The 16,010-nt window shown below is 39.4% G+C and overlaps 2 protein-coding genes across 3 annotated transcripts; one reads left to right on the plus strand and one right to left on the minus strand.

The window, feature by feature from the left end:
* Window positions 1–13,044: 13,044 nt before the first annotated feature.
* Window positions 13,045–14,411, plus strand: LOC115689426 (uncharacterized). The gene is made up of 5 exons (XM_030615451.1): window positions 13,045–13,166; window positions 13,332–13,501; window positions 13,598–13,883; window positions 14,039–14,139; window positions 14,251–14,411. The coding sequence occupies exons 1-5, from the start codon at window positions 13,045–13,047 to the stop codon at window positions 14,409–14,411; spliced, it is 840 nt and encodes a 279-aa protein (XP_030471311.1).
* A 766-nt stretch (window positions 14,412–15,177) lies between these two features.
* On the minus strand, window positions 15,178–15,740 carry LOC130140412 (uncharacterized). 2 transcript variants are annotated; one of them, XM_056319736.1, is made up of 2 exons: window positions 15,581–15,740; window positions 15,178–15,433 (listed from the first exon to the last, which is right to left on the minus strand). In XM_056319736.1, exons 1-2 carry the CDS (start codon window positions 15,700–15,702, stop codon window positions 15,190–15,192), a joined length of 366 nt encoding a protein of 121 aa, XP_056175711.1. In that variant the 5' UTR covers window positions 15,703–15,740; the 3' UTR covers window positions 15,178–15,189. The 2 variants fall into 2 exon arrangements, 1 of the variants encoding a protein (XP_056175711.1); XR_008818423.1 differs by having other exon boundaries at window positions 15,271–15,433; window positions 15,585–15,740.
* Window positions 15,741–16,010: the final 270 nt, after the last annotated feature.

A 16,010-nucleotide genomic window follows, 5' to 3' on the forward strand; every position in this document is an offset into this window, starting at 1 on the left:
AGCAAATGGAATAATCATCCATTAATCAGCATACATTGAAAGACTACTTAAACACTTCAACATGGACAAGGCTCACCCACTGAGCACCCCTATGGTTGTCAGGTCTCTAGATCCCCAAAAGGATCCGTTTCGTCCTAGAGAATCTGATGAAGAGATACTTGATCCTGAAGTACCATATCTCAATGCAATTGGGGCTTTGATGTACTTGGCACAATGTACGAGACCAGATATCGCTTTTAAGGTAAATATATTGGCACGTTTTAGTTCTTAGCCAACTCGGAGACACTGGAATGGAGTTAAACATATTTTTTGTTATCCCCGAGGAACCATAGATTTAGGATTATATTATTCCAAGGATTCCACTACCCCTAGTTTAGTTGGATATGCTGATGCTGGAGATAGATCTGATCCACATAAGGCTCGCTCTCAAACCGGTTATTTATTTTGTTATAACGGCGCTGCCATTTCTTGGCGTTCTACGAAGCAATTGCTAGTAGCTACATCTGCTAACCACTCTGAGATTATTGCTTTTTATGAAGCTGGAAAAGAGTGTGTTTGGTTAAGATCCGTTATAACGCATATTCACAATTCTTGTTGTTTAATACTGGTTACAAATTCTCCCACTATAATTTATGAAGATAATGCTGCTTGTGTTACACAAGTTAGGGGAGGATATATCAAAGGTGATAGGACCAAGCATATCTCACCGAAATTTTTCTATACTCACGAACTCCAAGAAAGTTGACAAATTGATGTTAAACAGATTCAATCCATAAATAATCTTGCAGATCTTTTTACCAAATCATTGCCAACATCAACTTTTGAGAAATTAGTATATGGCATTAGTATGCAGCGAGTTCACAAGATGCAAGATTGACGAGCCCCAACAGTGGCTATATGGCTCAATTGAGGGGGAGATATTATGAACTATGCATTGCACTCTTTTTTTTTCTGTCCGATTTTTCCCACAGGGTTTTTCCGGCTTAAGGTTTTTAACGAGGAAATTAATGCATCTATAAAAGGGAGAGATCATAAAATTTGTGCTCTGTACTCTTTTTCCCTTTTGTCCGGTTTTTTGTCCCATTGGGCTTTTTCGGCTTGAGATTTTTAATGAGGCGGTATCATTCAATGCACATTTGTAATATAATGAATACAATGAATATTCAAGGGGGAGTGTCATGAAATACATGAATGAATATTCATTATGTTCATCTTATCAAATGTACCTATTATGGTACATTTGTATCCTACATTCTATGTTCATCTCCCTATCCAATGTATGTATTTATTCAATACATTGACATTAATGATAAGTACATCCTTGTTTTTCTATAAATAGGAGCTTAGTTTTGGTCATTATGCGATGATAGTAAAAATAAAAATTTTCTCCTCTTGCTTTCTCTACTTAATCTCTCTCTATTCTCTCTATTATATACTTGCAATGTAATATTTTACAACACAATTGACATAAATTTAATATCTATGTTATTTTACATTTTTGACGTGTTTGATAACCACTAAAATAATTGTGAATGGCAAATTAAAAGCAAAGCGAAATGCAAAAGCAATCAAAAGTATTGTATGTACAATTTTTGTTACTTCTAAAAGTTAATTGACCAAATAGCCCAAAAATATAAGCAGGATCTCTAACTTAAATTGGCTGTTTAATAAGAGTATCAAAGGCTAAACTTGTCCATCACAATCCGTCCGTGCATATAATACTTTAAGTGATACATTTCAAATTTCACTTTTAAATCTCCTTTTCATCTTATAATATTTAAGTTTTTCGAAATTATTGAAATTCTACGATACTCTTAAATTTCTTTTCATACCTAGAACTCTATTTTACTTTTTTTGGTTACATACAACTTACTGTGCACATCTTCTCTAGTATATAGAAACAACATTGAACTTAAATAGTAGATGAACCCATAAAAAGGTCGATGTCACTGTTTAGTGAAAAAAATTTCTTTCGGGTACGTTTGATTTAATCTATGAGTTTTTGACCAATATATGTCTTATCCAAACTTTTTCCTAAACTAGACTTTAAGAAAACTAACATATTGCACGTATTGCCGTAATTGCAAGAACAATGAGAAAGTGGCAGTAAAAATTGTAAAAGCGGCTTCGATCATTTTCGATCTAAATGGAATGTAGTTTCTAATATAGTTAAATTATAAAAGAAGTTCGTACATGAATTTTATTTTCGACAGAAGCTGTTATTCTGATCATTAGTTATCATTTATAAATTAAGCAAATGAAATTCTATTAATTTTGCCCCCACTAAAATTTTATTCTAAATCCGTCTTGACTCCAAATATCCTATGTGTGATTCTTCTTCATAGCAAACCTTGTCACTTGAGCACCCAACAACTATAGAAGTATCTCTATCACTCATATAGATTTTAAGTTTGATGCAGCATTATCTTGAGGTCTAAATTGAGTCAAGTTATTATTCAGAGGCGTCAATTCAATTTTGGAGTTACAATGGCTATGTCAGAGGCATAATTAAAAAATTAATGATGATGTTCATGTTTCAAAAAAAGTCGAATGGCGTGCAGCTTGTATCTTGTGTGTTATCAAGTTAAATTCTTGCCTAATTTGTTATACAGCATTGACTCCATTTTCCTGATCCACTCACAAGACAAGTCGTCCATATCGAGATTAGAACATTCGCACATATGAATTACGTTTTCATGATTAGGCTCAAAAGGATGCATCAATTGAAAATCGAGACTAAAACCTCACGCTTCTCGAGGTGCAAATTCTCTTAGTGATTTTACCCATGACGGACCAATAAATAAGAGCCAACAGATTGAAATCCTCCATTGCTTGATTCGAATATAAAGGGCCGATTATTCAGGTCGAAAAATAGTAGTTAATGAAGAACACAAGGGTTGACTTTGGAACCAAAAGTTTCGTCCCAAGGGGACATTGTGTGATATATTTAGGTAGGATAAGAAAAATTCAGTCTTTTAACTTACATAAGAAGTAACTTGACTGCCGCATTGGTCAGTTTGTGAGTAAAAACATCACTCGCTGCATGTCGATAGGACAATTTTGACGCAATAGTCTAGATCGATCAATCTGAGAATTCAAAAAATTTATGTAATATGATAAAATTTGAAATAAGAGGGTAATCTCATAATGTTCATTCTAAGCTAAAAGTATGGGTTAATATCTCCTGATGATGGCTTCCATACGTTATTCTTTTCAAATAATTACAATTGTGTAGATAGTTGAATCAAGACTTATTTTATCGAATTGTCTTAACGCTGGCAAGATACATAGATTCAATCGTTATAAACACAATGTTATAGATCCATATATATTTTGACATGGGATTGAAACTGTATTTTAATAGATTAAAAATGACTAGATTGATTTATTGAGATGAGACTATGCAATGGCCAACGGGTATAGGATAAATTACGAAATAAGAAAAAAAAAAGAATAATTCTTCATTTTGTTTCTTTTTGGGCCTTAAATTTCTGGTGCATTTGTTTCAGTGAAAAAAATTTGTCCCCTGAACCGTTTTTCAAATTTTCGATTGTTTGGTACGAGGAAAATGATGAAATCATTGGAAAAGCATTTCGGTGTAGGAAAATACCGCTGCCTGAAAATAGGAGAAGCTCAGACAAGGATGGTGGGTCTCTCTATCTCTCTTTTTTTCTAAGCCAGAGTCGATTGACAGACTCTCGTGTTCACCTGCGAGTATACTAGACTTGCCATTGTTTGTATACACTAGTGCGTATATGTTTTTTCTTGTCTGTGTTTTTTTTTTTTCACCCATTAACCTTTATTAACACTTTTGCCACCCTGGCACGAGAAATCAGCTTTGGAATATGGAGAATCGACTGGGTGATCTGTGCAATTTCTAGTGACCTTGACCTAAATTAGAATAAATAAGCCACGACAAATTACAGTTAGTTAGGACGTTAAATATGCACTAAATAGCACATGCTAGCTTCAATGATTGCGTACTTCCTGTTTTCGTGTGACTGCGCTGGCTCCTTTGTTCTATCCGAGAACTTTTGTTTGACAATTTCTCTTTATATTTTGTTTCTTGCTCTCTGTATGTCCGAGAATCCTCTCCTCCTTCCTTTTTGATTGGCCTTCTCTCATTCCCTCATGAGTGGTCTGATGATGCCCCATCAGATCCGTGACTCACGGCCCTAAAACCCTCCCATTTTCTTCTTTTGCCTTCCCCATTTGACTTTCTCGGCTAGCACCTCCCCCATTTGTCTCCCCGTTTTCGTTCTTTTGCTTTTCTTGGCTGCATGGAATTAGCTTACACCTTCCTCTGTTGGGTTTGCACGAGGTTCCTCTCCCACTTCAATTTCCCTTTTCCTAGACTCAGTTCCCATAATGTAGACTAGTCTTGTAAGTTTAATTTCCACCTTGGTCTAGGTTCAAATAGGCTAAACGAGGAAGGGAATGGACATAATATGGAACGGGGATCGTGCCAAAAATGACATGATCCCATCCATGCATGCATGGGCACACGAGTGAGGGAGAGAGAGACGAAGCACCTGGACCTATCGCTACTCGGCCATTAATCAAGCCTAAGGTAGTGGCAGTCCCTAACTAACCTTTTCGGGTGTTCAAATAGGCCTTGGCTAGGTGCTATCTTGGTCAACTGGTTCTTGGCTAGCTTAATTAAGGCCAGAGAGAGTTTATTTTCGTTATGATATAAGGGACTCGGGAGCTCGGACAACTTTGTCAATAATTGCTCTCATTACAGGCTCAATGATCCTACATCTACAATGCCTCTAATTGATAAATGTGAGAAAATGCAAAAAGAAGTTTTAATATGGGAATATGTAGTGTAAATTCTGACCCCAAAAAAAAGTATGCAGTGTAAATGTCTTGTCAGGTGTTTTGTTTTTTGGTCGAACTTTTGTCAGGAGTTTAATTCCAATGATATCCCCAAATTCAATCTCTAAATCTTGCCAATGGGAAAAAGGATCTTTGAGGCCAAAATCTTATGTGTTAACAAACAGCGTTGCGTGGCAATTACCAATTAATTTCAAATTCACAAGTTGCTTATCATCTCTTGAAAAGTTTCAAAAGCGAAATTCAAACACAAACTTTATTTACCCTCTATTTCAAGAACATTTCCAAACAATGGAAAATCAAGCATTTTTTTTTTCAAATGAAGCACTTTCCTTCAAAATGATTTCTAGGAAGACTTTTTCACCAAATAAACGCACTCTTCCATGGTGTGTAGATCTGAGTCTCTTTCTTCAAAAAGTCTGGCTCTCGAGTCTACGTTGACTCTTCAATCATAGTCATTTTTAATCAATTTCATGGTACTTGTCTTGTTGAAGTCATTTTTTGTGCGGATAATTCCAAATCTGAGTTGTCCCAAAGAAGTGCATTAACGAGTTAAATGACTGAACAAATTGCTAGATCTATTTGCTCTGACTATATATACGCCAGTTTAGTTCGTGGGATAGTCCATAAGGGCAAGCAGAGAGAGAGAGAGAGAGAGAGAGAGAGAGAGAGAGAGAGAGAGAGAAACATTTGTAAGCCAAAGAAGAGCCAGCCATGCTTTCTGCAATGGAGATCAGGAACAGTGGCACTGGACCTGGTACTTGGATCTTTCTTACCTCTCTTTGCCATTTTACAATTAACGTGACCTCACTCTTAATATTTCATGTCTTTTTTCTTATGCACTTTCTTTCATAACTCGGTTATAGGAGCATTTTGAATTTATTATTTTTAATGATTGCACACTACTTGCCCCATTCATGCGCACCAAATGAAAGATCTCACCCACAGGATAATGGCGCGGCTCCTAGAATTGTGCTGACCATGAGACGTTGTGACTTCACTACAGGATCTATCAAATCCTAAATAAGCGCTTAACGTGATATATGTAAGAATTTCCTAATGTGGGATTCATTAATTGAAATTAACTGAATTAGTTTGGTCTAATAAAGGTAAGATATATGGGTTCTTAATAAGTCTAATATGGGGCTGACTGGTGTGGGCCGAGTACGGCCCGGCCCGTAATGAGAGGGCCCGTGGTCGAAGACTCTATAAATAGCGCTCAAATCCCTCCCCTAACCTGATGATGCACAATTTGACTCACATACGGATCTAGAGAGAACTTTCTTCTCGTGAGTGGCAATATCATTAGGCCAGTGTAATAACGAAGGGTATAGGGGAGAAGATCTTGAGTTCGTGTTCGGAAACCGTCGCCAATTCCGCATCAAGTCCGATGGATTCCAAACCAGATACGCGAACCGACAATTTATCCATTATCATGTTTCGGTTTCTGATTATGGTGATTCTGGGCGTGCCATTTTTGTGGCCTACATGTGGTATCAGAGCCTGCCATAGATTAGAACTGAAACATGCAGATTAGGACCGTTTTCGTTTTGTCCGAGAGGTTTTTGCCCAGTTTCGAAATTTTTTGTCGGATAAAAGTTAAATTTTATTACATATTTGGAATCTAATCATCGAAACGAGAAGAATGGTGGGTGGCACGTCGCCGGAAGAGGCCGAACGCGCCGTCACGCGCCTTCACGCGCCATAGGCGCGGCGGCGCGTGACGGACACGCGCGGCCATGCCAAACCGGCACGTCTTTCCGCCGGCAACCGCATGCTGACGTCAGTATGACGTCGCGAGGGGCGGATCCGGCTTGACCCAGATCCTGACCCGATCCGGTCGTTGGCCCGACCCGACCGTTGACCCGACCCGACCCGACCGGTCAAACCGGTCCGTTGACCGTTGACCGGTCGGACCGGCTGTTCAGACCGGTTTGACCGGTTGAACATGCGCGCACGCGCCACGCCTTCCGGCGACGCGTGCGGGCGCGTCCGATGTCCGTTTTGGACGATCTTGGTACCTATGCGCTCGTATCGAGATGCTCTACATTGTGGTGTATTTATTTTGCATGTTTGAAGCTTTTAAAGATGTAAAAATACGTATAGAACCCTATATACGCGTATTTTTAGGGTATTTTGCGTATTTTCTTGTATTTCTCTTTGGTTTCAGAAATACATATGGTAGCTCACATGTATATCACCACATAAGGACTGTGTAGGGTGTAATTCATTGTCTATCAATGAATGGAACAATATAATTAGCATGGCATGTAATTTCAGAGACATACGCCCCTGTCTTTACGTCTAGCATTACATGCATATAGTAAATGTGATACATAAAGCTCAAATCCCTGGTATGAGAGATTTTCAAGGATTCAGTTGGGTTGTGACCGCCAAAGTGGCACACTTGACTGGGTTTGAGAAATATCGGTCTCATATTGTGGTGGGATGTCTCCTAATCTATTACGTTATTATACTCCCAAAGGAGGTGATCTTGTATTAGTTCATGGAGGGGTATATGTATAACATGTGCTTGAGAAATGACTGATCTTAGTGGTTCATACACCCCAAGGTGGTGATTTCACAAAAGATTAGAATAAGTTCTCATGGCCGCTGTCATGTGGAGAGTGTACAACTGCATGTCATATTTTCTGCCCAAAGGTGATTATGTGATGATGTATGTAACTCTCTGTATAAGTACTCACATGATGCTGATTGTATTGTTTGTTTGTTTTCCAGTTACCTTTTCTGTAAACGGCAATTCCATTTCCATTGAGGTCCTTACTAGTTTGAACTTTAAGAAATGGAAAGAGGATTTTCTATTTGGAATGGAGCTGGCGGATATTCACATTGCTCTTACAAAGGATAAGCCGGCAGATATCATGGCCACCAGTACTGAAGCTGAGAAAACGGACTATGCTGCCTGGGAAAAGAGCAATCGGATTTGCTTATTGACAATGAAGAAATCCATTCAAGAACACTTGAAAAGTGGTTTGCCACCGACCATCATCGCTAAGGAAATGATGGCAGCCTTTAGAGGCTAGAAACCGCATTTCATCTAATGCTGAGGTTGGTACACTTCTTCAAAAGCTCTTCAATATCAAGTATGATGGTACTGCTGGGGTTAGAGATTATGTCCTTAGGATGGTAGACCTAAAGACGAAGCTTCAAGCTCTTAATGTTTCCATTCCTGATGCTTGTATTATGCATCAAGCCTTGAACACCCTTCCACCTGATTTTGAGATTATAAAGACAAATTATAATTCCCAAGATGAGACTTGGTCAGTGAATGACTTGATAGCAAGGGTGGTGGCAGAGGAAGAGAAACTTAAGAAGGAAAAAGGGCATCTAGCCTTATATGTTTCTGGTTCCCACAAAAAAGAAGGATAAGAAGTTCAGAAATCGTACTCATAAAGGTACTCATGACACTACCGGTCAATCTGACAATATGGGTCCAAAGAAAACATCCTTCAAAAGGGATGGTGGCCACTACTTCTTTTGTAAGAAGAAAGGTCACATAAAGAAGGACTGTGGAAAGTTTAAAGCTTGGTTGTTCAAACGTGAGCCTACAGGTAATGATTCTCAGGCACTTGTTTGTGAATCCAACCTATCAGAAGCACCATCCAGTTCTTGGTGGCTCGATAGCGGTGCAACTAATCATATTGCGTTTACCATACAAGGATTCATAAACCGGAGGAAGCCAAATCAGGATGAGTCAAGACTCACTGTGGGAAATAACGAGAAAGCTGATGTTGTGTTTGTGGGAGATGTAATCTTGATTCTAGACTCTGGTTTTAGATTAATGTTGAAAGACACTTTTTATGTACCTTCTTTTAGATGGAACTTAGTTTCCGTATCGTGTTTGGACATGTATGGCTACTCTTTTGAAATCAAGAATAATGTTATTTCTTTGTTTCTTAATTCAAATAAGGTTGGGTGCTGTTATATGTCCAACGGATTGTACAGATTGTGTTTGTCTCCCAATGACATATACGTCGCTTATACGGCTGAAAAGGTTGTTTCCAAAAGACCACTACCTAAGGAACAGTCTTGTACATTGTGGCATAAACGGCTAGGTCATATCTCTAAGGATAGAGTAGAAAGGCTGATAAAGACTAATATCCTGCCTACTCTTAAGAATGACTTAGAGACATGCGTAGACTGTTGTCAAGGTAAAATGACCAAGATAAGGAAGAAAACTGCAGTCCGAAGTTCTGACCTGTTGGAGGTCATTCACACTGATATAAGTGGACCCTATACGGCAACCTTATGTAGAAATTTTTATTTCATTACATTTATTGATGACTATTCTCGATATGGCTATCTGTACTTGATTAAAGAAAAGTCTGAGTCTCTTGACAAGAACAAGATTTTTCGGACTGAAGTCGAGAAACAGTTGGGAAAGGTCATAAAGGTTGTTAGATCTGACCGAGGTGGAGAGTATTATGGCAAATATGGCGATGCCGGACAGCTTAAGGGGCCATTTGCCAAATACTTAGAGAATTCTGGGATGGTGGCTCAGTTTACTATGCCTGAAACTCCTGAGCAAAATGGTATAGCCGAAAGGCGCAATCGCACCCTTATGGAAATGGTGAGGAGTATGATAAGTAGGACAAATTTACCTGTTTTTCTGTGGGGTGAAGCTTTGAAAACAACTTTGTACATTCTGAATCGTGTACCTACTAAAGTTGTTCCATTGACTCCTTTTGAGTTATGGACTGGACGTAAGCCTAGCTTAAACCATCTTAAGGTTTGGGGATGTCCTGCAGAAGTGAAGTTATATAATCCAACATTAAGTAAGTTGGACTCTAGAACCACTCGGTGTTACTTTGTATCTTACCCGGATCATTCGAAGGGATATTGGTTCTATAATCCCAATGGAGGCACAAGAATTGTGGAATCACAGACAGCCAAGTTTCTGGAGTTTGATGTGGCCGAAGAAAGTAGCTGCTCACAGACTATTGAGGATAATAGTACGGTGGGTAATGTTGTATCTTTATCTCCTCCCATACAGATAATTGTGGAGACTCCCATACCACAGACTGAACCTGTTGAGGCTCAGGATCCTGTTGTCGAGACAGCTCCTAATGAAGTTCCTCAAGGCTCTCAGGTGCAGGATGAGGCTGTTGTTGTTCCAGTAAGGAGATCAATTAGGGAGAGACGATCAGCTATACCACCGGACTACTTAGTCTATATAGGAGAGCAAGACTACGATATCGGTTCTGTAGCTGATCCAGTGACTTATGCGGAAGCTGTTTCTTGTCCTTAGTCAGAACTGTGGTTGGATGCAATGAGAGATGAAATGCAGTCTATGAAGCATAATGGAGTTTGGGAACTTGTTGAATTACCTGAAGGTTATAGATCCATAGGCTGCAAATGGGTGTATAAGACTAAAAGGGACTCCAAAGGAAAGATTGAGAAGTTTAAAGCCAGACTGGTAGCCAAGGGTTTCACTCAGAGGGAAGGAGTAGACTATGAAGCAACTTTTTCTCCGGTCTCTTCTAAAGACTCTTTTAGAGTGATCATGGCATTAGTAGCTCATTTCGATATGGAGTTACACCAGATGGATGTTAAAACTGCCTTTCTCAATGGAGACCTTAATGAAGAAGTCTATATGATGCAACCCGAAGGTTTTGCGGCAGATGATTCAGGTACGCTTGTATGTAGACTGGAAAAGTCTATTTATGGTCTCAAGCAAGCTTCTAGACAATGGTACTTGAAGTTTCATAGTGTTGTCGCTTCATTTGGTTTTGTTGAGAACAGAGTAGATCAGTGTATATACTGCAAGGTCAGTGGGAGGAAATTCATTTTCCTTATACTCTATGTTGATGATATTCTGCTTGCAAGCAGTGACCTTGGTTTACTGCATGAGACAAAGCGGATGTTGTCAAAGAACTTTGATATGAAAGACCTTGGTGAGGCGTCTTTTGTCCTTGGCATTGAGATTCATAGGAATCGTTCTCGCCGACTATTGGGCTTATCTCAGAGGGCATATGTTGATCGTATCTTAGAAAGATTCAACATGCAACAATGCAAGCCAGGAATTGCTCCTGTCACTAAGGGTGATAAGTTGAGTCTGTCACAATGTCCTCATTCAGATTTTGAGAAAGCCCAAATGAAGAATGTACCTTATGCTAGTGCACTTGGGAGTATTATGTATGCTCAAGTATGTACTAGACCAGATATTGCTTTTGCAATAGAACTTCTAGGCAGATATTAGTCAAATCCAGGACACGATCATTGGGTTGCTGCCAAGAAGGTTTTGAGGTACTTAAAGAGGACAAAAGACTATATGCTGATTTACAAACATGTTCAGGACCTACAGCTAGTTGGGTATTCGGATTCAGACTTTGCTGGCTGTCAGGATGAAAAGAAGTCGACAACAGGTTACATCTTTAAGTTAGCAGGAGGTGCAGTATCATGGAAAAGTGAGAAACAGAAATCAATGACATCCTCTACTATGCAAGCGGAGTTTGTAGCATGCTTTTCGGCCGCTACTTAGGCAATTTGGCTCCGGAACCTCATTAAGGAGTTGATCGTATTTGATTTTGTGGATAGGCCCATACAGCTGTATTGTGACAATAACTCTGCAGTGTTGTTCATTAACAACAACAGAGGTCTCAAGGGGTCTAAGCATATGGAGGTCAAGTACTTGACTATAAAGGAAAAAGTTCAGGATTGTGACATTGCAGTAGAGCACATTTCAACAGATGATATGATTGCAGATCCGCTAACTAAAGGCCTTCGCCCTTGTGTATTTGATCAACATGTCATTAACATGGGCTTAGGAGTATCATTGGATACTGTTAATTAGTGGGAGCTATTTAGTTTTATGTTGCTCTTATGAAGTTTGTATCTGATTTTGTTACATTTTGTAATATTTGAATATGTATCAACTCTTTTGCATTCAATGAGGTATTTGTGAATGTAGATTTATCAAGTTGAGTATACATATTTGATGAAAATCTCGAGGCATTGTGTAAACCTTGAGTACAGGCTATGGTGCATTCTTAGTATTAGCTTTAACGATATGTCTTGTTACATATAAAGTACAGTTAACTATCAAGGTAAGACATATGAAGGTTCGTTGGAACCATGAAGGATATTCTCTGGTGACACATTAGGTTTTGTGACACTTAAGGAGAGAGAATTTGGACTAACAAAGTGGACAATACATAAAGTATCACTCATTATGAGGTATTGTTCATTTGACACACTACCATATTGAATCCATATCAGTAAAGTTAAAAGCACTCGTGACCATGGAAGGCTCTGCGTGAGTACATGCAGTTACCGCCATGATTCGGTGTTCGAGACTTTATGGGATCGGATTGACTATTAAGAATAATCTCTAGACCAATATAAGGGTGCGCACACAGTTCTGTTTCAATTAATATCGCCCAAGTGGGAGAATGTAAGAATTTCCTAATGTGGGCTTCATTAATTGAAATTAACTGAATTAGTTTGGTCTAATAAAGGTAAGATATATGGGTTCTTAATAAGTCTAATATGAGGCTGGCTGGTGTAGGTCGAGTACGGCCCGGCCCGTAATGAGAGGGCCCGTGGTCGAAAACTCTATAAATAGCGCTCAAATCCCTCCCCTAACCTGATGATGCACAATTTGACTCACATACGGATCTAGAGAGAACTTTCTTCTCGTGAGTGGCAATATCATTAGGCCAGTGTAATAACGAAGGGTATAGGGGAGAAGATCTTGAGTTCGTGTTCGGAAACCGTCGCCAATTCCGCGTCAAGTCCATGGATTCCAAACCAGGTACGCGAACCGACAATTTCTCCATTATCATGTTTCGGTTTCTGATTATGGTGATCCTGGGCGTGCCATTTTCGTGGCCTACAATATAGGCTTAATTTATTAAAACGACTCTAAGTCATAACTTATCCTTCCAATCATTAGTGGTCACCCAAGATTATTTTGGTTTAATTGATAATAAACCTCTTTCACAAAAACAAATTGGATACAATAAATTTACATCTAGAAATATGCTTTCATAGTCTTAATTGTCAATTGTGTTCAATATTTTGACAAAGTTGGGGTTGGACACCATTATTTCGCCTTCAAAGTTTGTCTAGAGGATCTAAAGTGGAAGGGCCAATTTATGCACATTTAGGGGGAGCCATTGAATAACCTTCTTTCTCCCAGAACAGATCAATTGTGTTCAAATGTTTTTTCTTTTGGCAGAACCTACCATGTACAAAAGACATCTTCCGCCGGCTCATTATTCATTAAAGATACAATCATTTTCCTTATTATCAACATCCAACGCGGACAAGTATGAATCTGGTGTTTTTGAAGCTGGGGGCTACAATTGGTGAGTTCTCAAATTTCCTTTCTTCTCTTTTTTTTCCTTCCAAACATATTTTCTGTCAGACTAAAGGCTCATATTCTTTGGAACCACAATGAACTCAATCAAGAGATACAACTTTAATGCTTAATCAATTAACGGCTAATTAAACGTCTAATTCGATCTTTTCAGGAGACTATCTCTTTACCCTAATGGAGATAAGGACAATAATGGGTTGGGATATATTTCCTTATATTTGTCAATTGAGGAGACAAATAAGCTTCCTCACGGTTGGGAGGTTGATGTCAACTACAAGCTTTTTGTGTATGACAAGATACGAGACACATACCTGACCATCCAAGGTTAGATCATCATGTAATATTAACAAAATCTCACTTCATCATCATAGTTTACAATGAAAACAATAATGTTTTATCAATTTGTGGAAATATGTGTAGATGGTGATGGGGCAGTGAGGAGCTTCCATGACTTGAAGACCCAATGGGGGTTTTCTCAGTTTCTATCCTTGGAAACATTCAAGGAGGCTTCAAATGGATACCTTGTGGGCGACTCTTGTATATTTGGGGCCGAGGTTTTTGTCATCAAATCTACTGGCAAATGGGAGTCTCTTACCATGATCAAAGACCCGCCAAACAAGACATTCACTTGGAAGATGCAAAGCTTCTCCAAATTAGACCAGAGCATTTACTATTCTGACGCCTTCACTGTTGGAGAGAGTCGTTGGTACATTCTCAAAGTGAAAAGTTTGCAGATTAAACTTTATTTACTTGTATATTTCCATTTCGTCTCTAACCTCAATTATCGGATCTAGGAAGCTCCAAGTGTATCCCAAAGGCTATGGATCCCTTAAAGGGAAGTCATTTTCCGTTTACTTACAGTTACTTGGTAATAAAGACCTTCCTCCCAAGAGAAAAAGTGTATCGCGAGTGCAATTTACGCGTGTTAGACCAGCTGAATGATACCCATAAGGAGAGAAAAAGTAAGTGCCATCAGGCTTCATGTTTCTGATCTTCTTCTGACAACCATTTTTTGAAAAGTTATCAATTTGATTTTTCACTAAATGTTTTCCACTGAAAAATTTGTTTCGCAGATTGCCACTGGGTCACAGGATCAGAAAATTCATGGGGTTTCCCAGACTTTATGTCCTTAGAGGATCTCCATAAGCCATCGAAAGGGTTTATTTATAATGATGTTCTGATTGTTGAAGTTCAATTCCTCGTGGTGTCGGCCGTCAAGGTTGTTGGAGTTTGACAGCTCTAACTTCATATCATTCCCTTTGATGTTGTCATAATTTCCTTGAAAACAATCTCTATCAACCAGTTTGTCAATGTATTTTTCCCCCTAGTTTGGTTTCTCCCTCTTTTTGATGGAGTGGAATCCCTCAAATTGATGCATTCATCGTTGAGTTTATTGTACTAGAGCCAATAAAGAATCTTGCAAGTTCAATTCTCCAAATTTGTATGAGTGTGCATTACTATTAATAGAAGTATACCTGGTCGATGGACGGGTTTGGGCGAGTCAAGTCGGATATTCGGCTTACAGTCCTTTCGGAGTTCCGCCCATAATTTAAACATCAAGTTATATTTAAAAATGACCAAGTCTGCACGGATTCAAGTTTAAGAAGGAAATTGCTATTAAAACGACCAAGGGTCACCGACTGTCCCTCGCCGGTCATAGGCGAGGGCTGGCCGACCCTCACCCGCCAATAGGTCTGGTGGAGGACCGCGACCCTCCCCGAACTTGAAGAAGAAAAAGAAAAAAAATAATTTAAAAAAAAAATAATTAAAATTTGGAAAATATTAAAATTTTATTAAAAAATGTCCACATCAACGCCGGCCCCGACCATGCCACATAGGATGACCGGTGTCCACGTTTGCGATTTCTCGCTAAAATTGGCCAGATAGACTCAATTGACAAAAAGTGAAAAGGTTTACGACTCAATTGGCAAAATTAAAAACGCACTACCAACGAAGGAAAATTTGTTCAGAAGGAAACTGGTACCTGATCTGAATTGCCTATTCTGCCGAGTTCATGCAGAAACCACAGAACATCTATTCCTACTATGCAAGTGGACGAGGGAAGTCTGGGATGGTCCTGCACTCAACATCCAGATCTCAAAATACCAAACTTCCCGCATTGATGAATGGCTGATAAAATACATACCCAGCAGCAACAACTCCCCCGAATTTGAGTTAGTCTCTGTTGTCCTCTGGGAAATTTGGAAAGCAAGGAATAGCCTCGTCTTTAGAAGGCTCCTCCCTGACCCACAGTTGCTGGTTGAAAGAGGACGACAATTGCTCAAAAATTTCAACAGATGGAACAACTTTGACAAACCAATTGAAGCTGTAAACCACATAGAGGAGGATGTCTGGAGTCCCCCAGAGAGGGGCAAAACAAAGGTAAATATGGATGCAACTCACCAACCTGGTTCCTTTGAAGGTTCAATAGCCTGTGTATGCCGCAACTCAGCTGGGATCTTGATCGACGGCTTTGCCAGGGACGTCCTCGCCTCCTCCGCCGAGCAAGCCGAGAGCCTAGCCATGGTGGAAACCCTCAAATTCCTCTCTCCTCGTGCAAGTGAAAACCCTACTTGGAGTCGATCGACTAAATCGGTCAACGCCTTGAAGTCTCCGAAGGTATGTTGTGGGAACATCGTGCTCTCCTCAGTGAAGCACGTGAGCTGTTGTCTTCGTTTTCAAACATAAAACTGCAGTTTTGTAATAGGTCCAGGAATAGTGTGGCGGACTGGGTAGTTACGACACACAGAAAAAAAGCACTCACTGAACACTGGTTGACCCGTCCTCCGCAGGCTCTTAGAGATCTGCTATGTTTTGAGACCCCGAAAGTGGG

Source organism: Syzygium oleosum, unplaced genomic scaffold (assembly GCF_021117445.2).
Source record: "Syzygium oleosum isolate NSW1041296 unplaced genomic scaffold, Sole_v2.1 Sole_v2.18, whole genome shotgun sequence".
Taxonomy (NCBI): Eukaryota; Viridiplantae; Streptophyta; class Magnoliopsida; order Myrtales; family Myrtaceae; genus Syzygium; species Syzygium oleosum.

Bases quoted from the DNA above. Each gene is read 5' to 3' on its own strand.
- LOC115689426 (XM_030615451.1), top strand. From the start codon at position 13,045: ATGTACAAAAGACATCTTCCGCCGGCTCATTATTCATTAAAGATACAA. The intron at 13,167-13,331 runs GTGAGTTCTCAA...CGATCTTTTCAG, and splicing joins GAAGCTGGGGGCTACAATTG to GAGACTATCTCTTTACCCTA. The intron at 14,140-14,250 runs GTAAGTGCCATC...TTTGTTTCGCAG, and splicing joins TACCCATAAGGAGAGAAAAA to ATTGCCACTGGGTCACAGGA.
- LOC130140412 (XM_056319736.1), bottom strand. From the start codon at position 15,702: ATGGCTAGGCTCTCGGCTTGCTCGGCGGAGGAGGCGAGGACGTCCCTG. The intron at 15,434-15,580 runs GTGAGTTGCATC...TCTTTCAACCAG, and splicing joins CCTTCAAAGGAACCAGGTTG to CAACTGTGGGTCAGGGAGGA.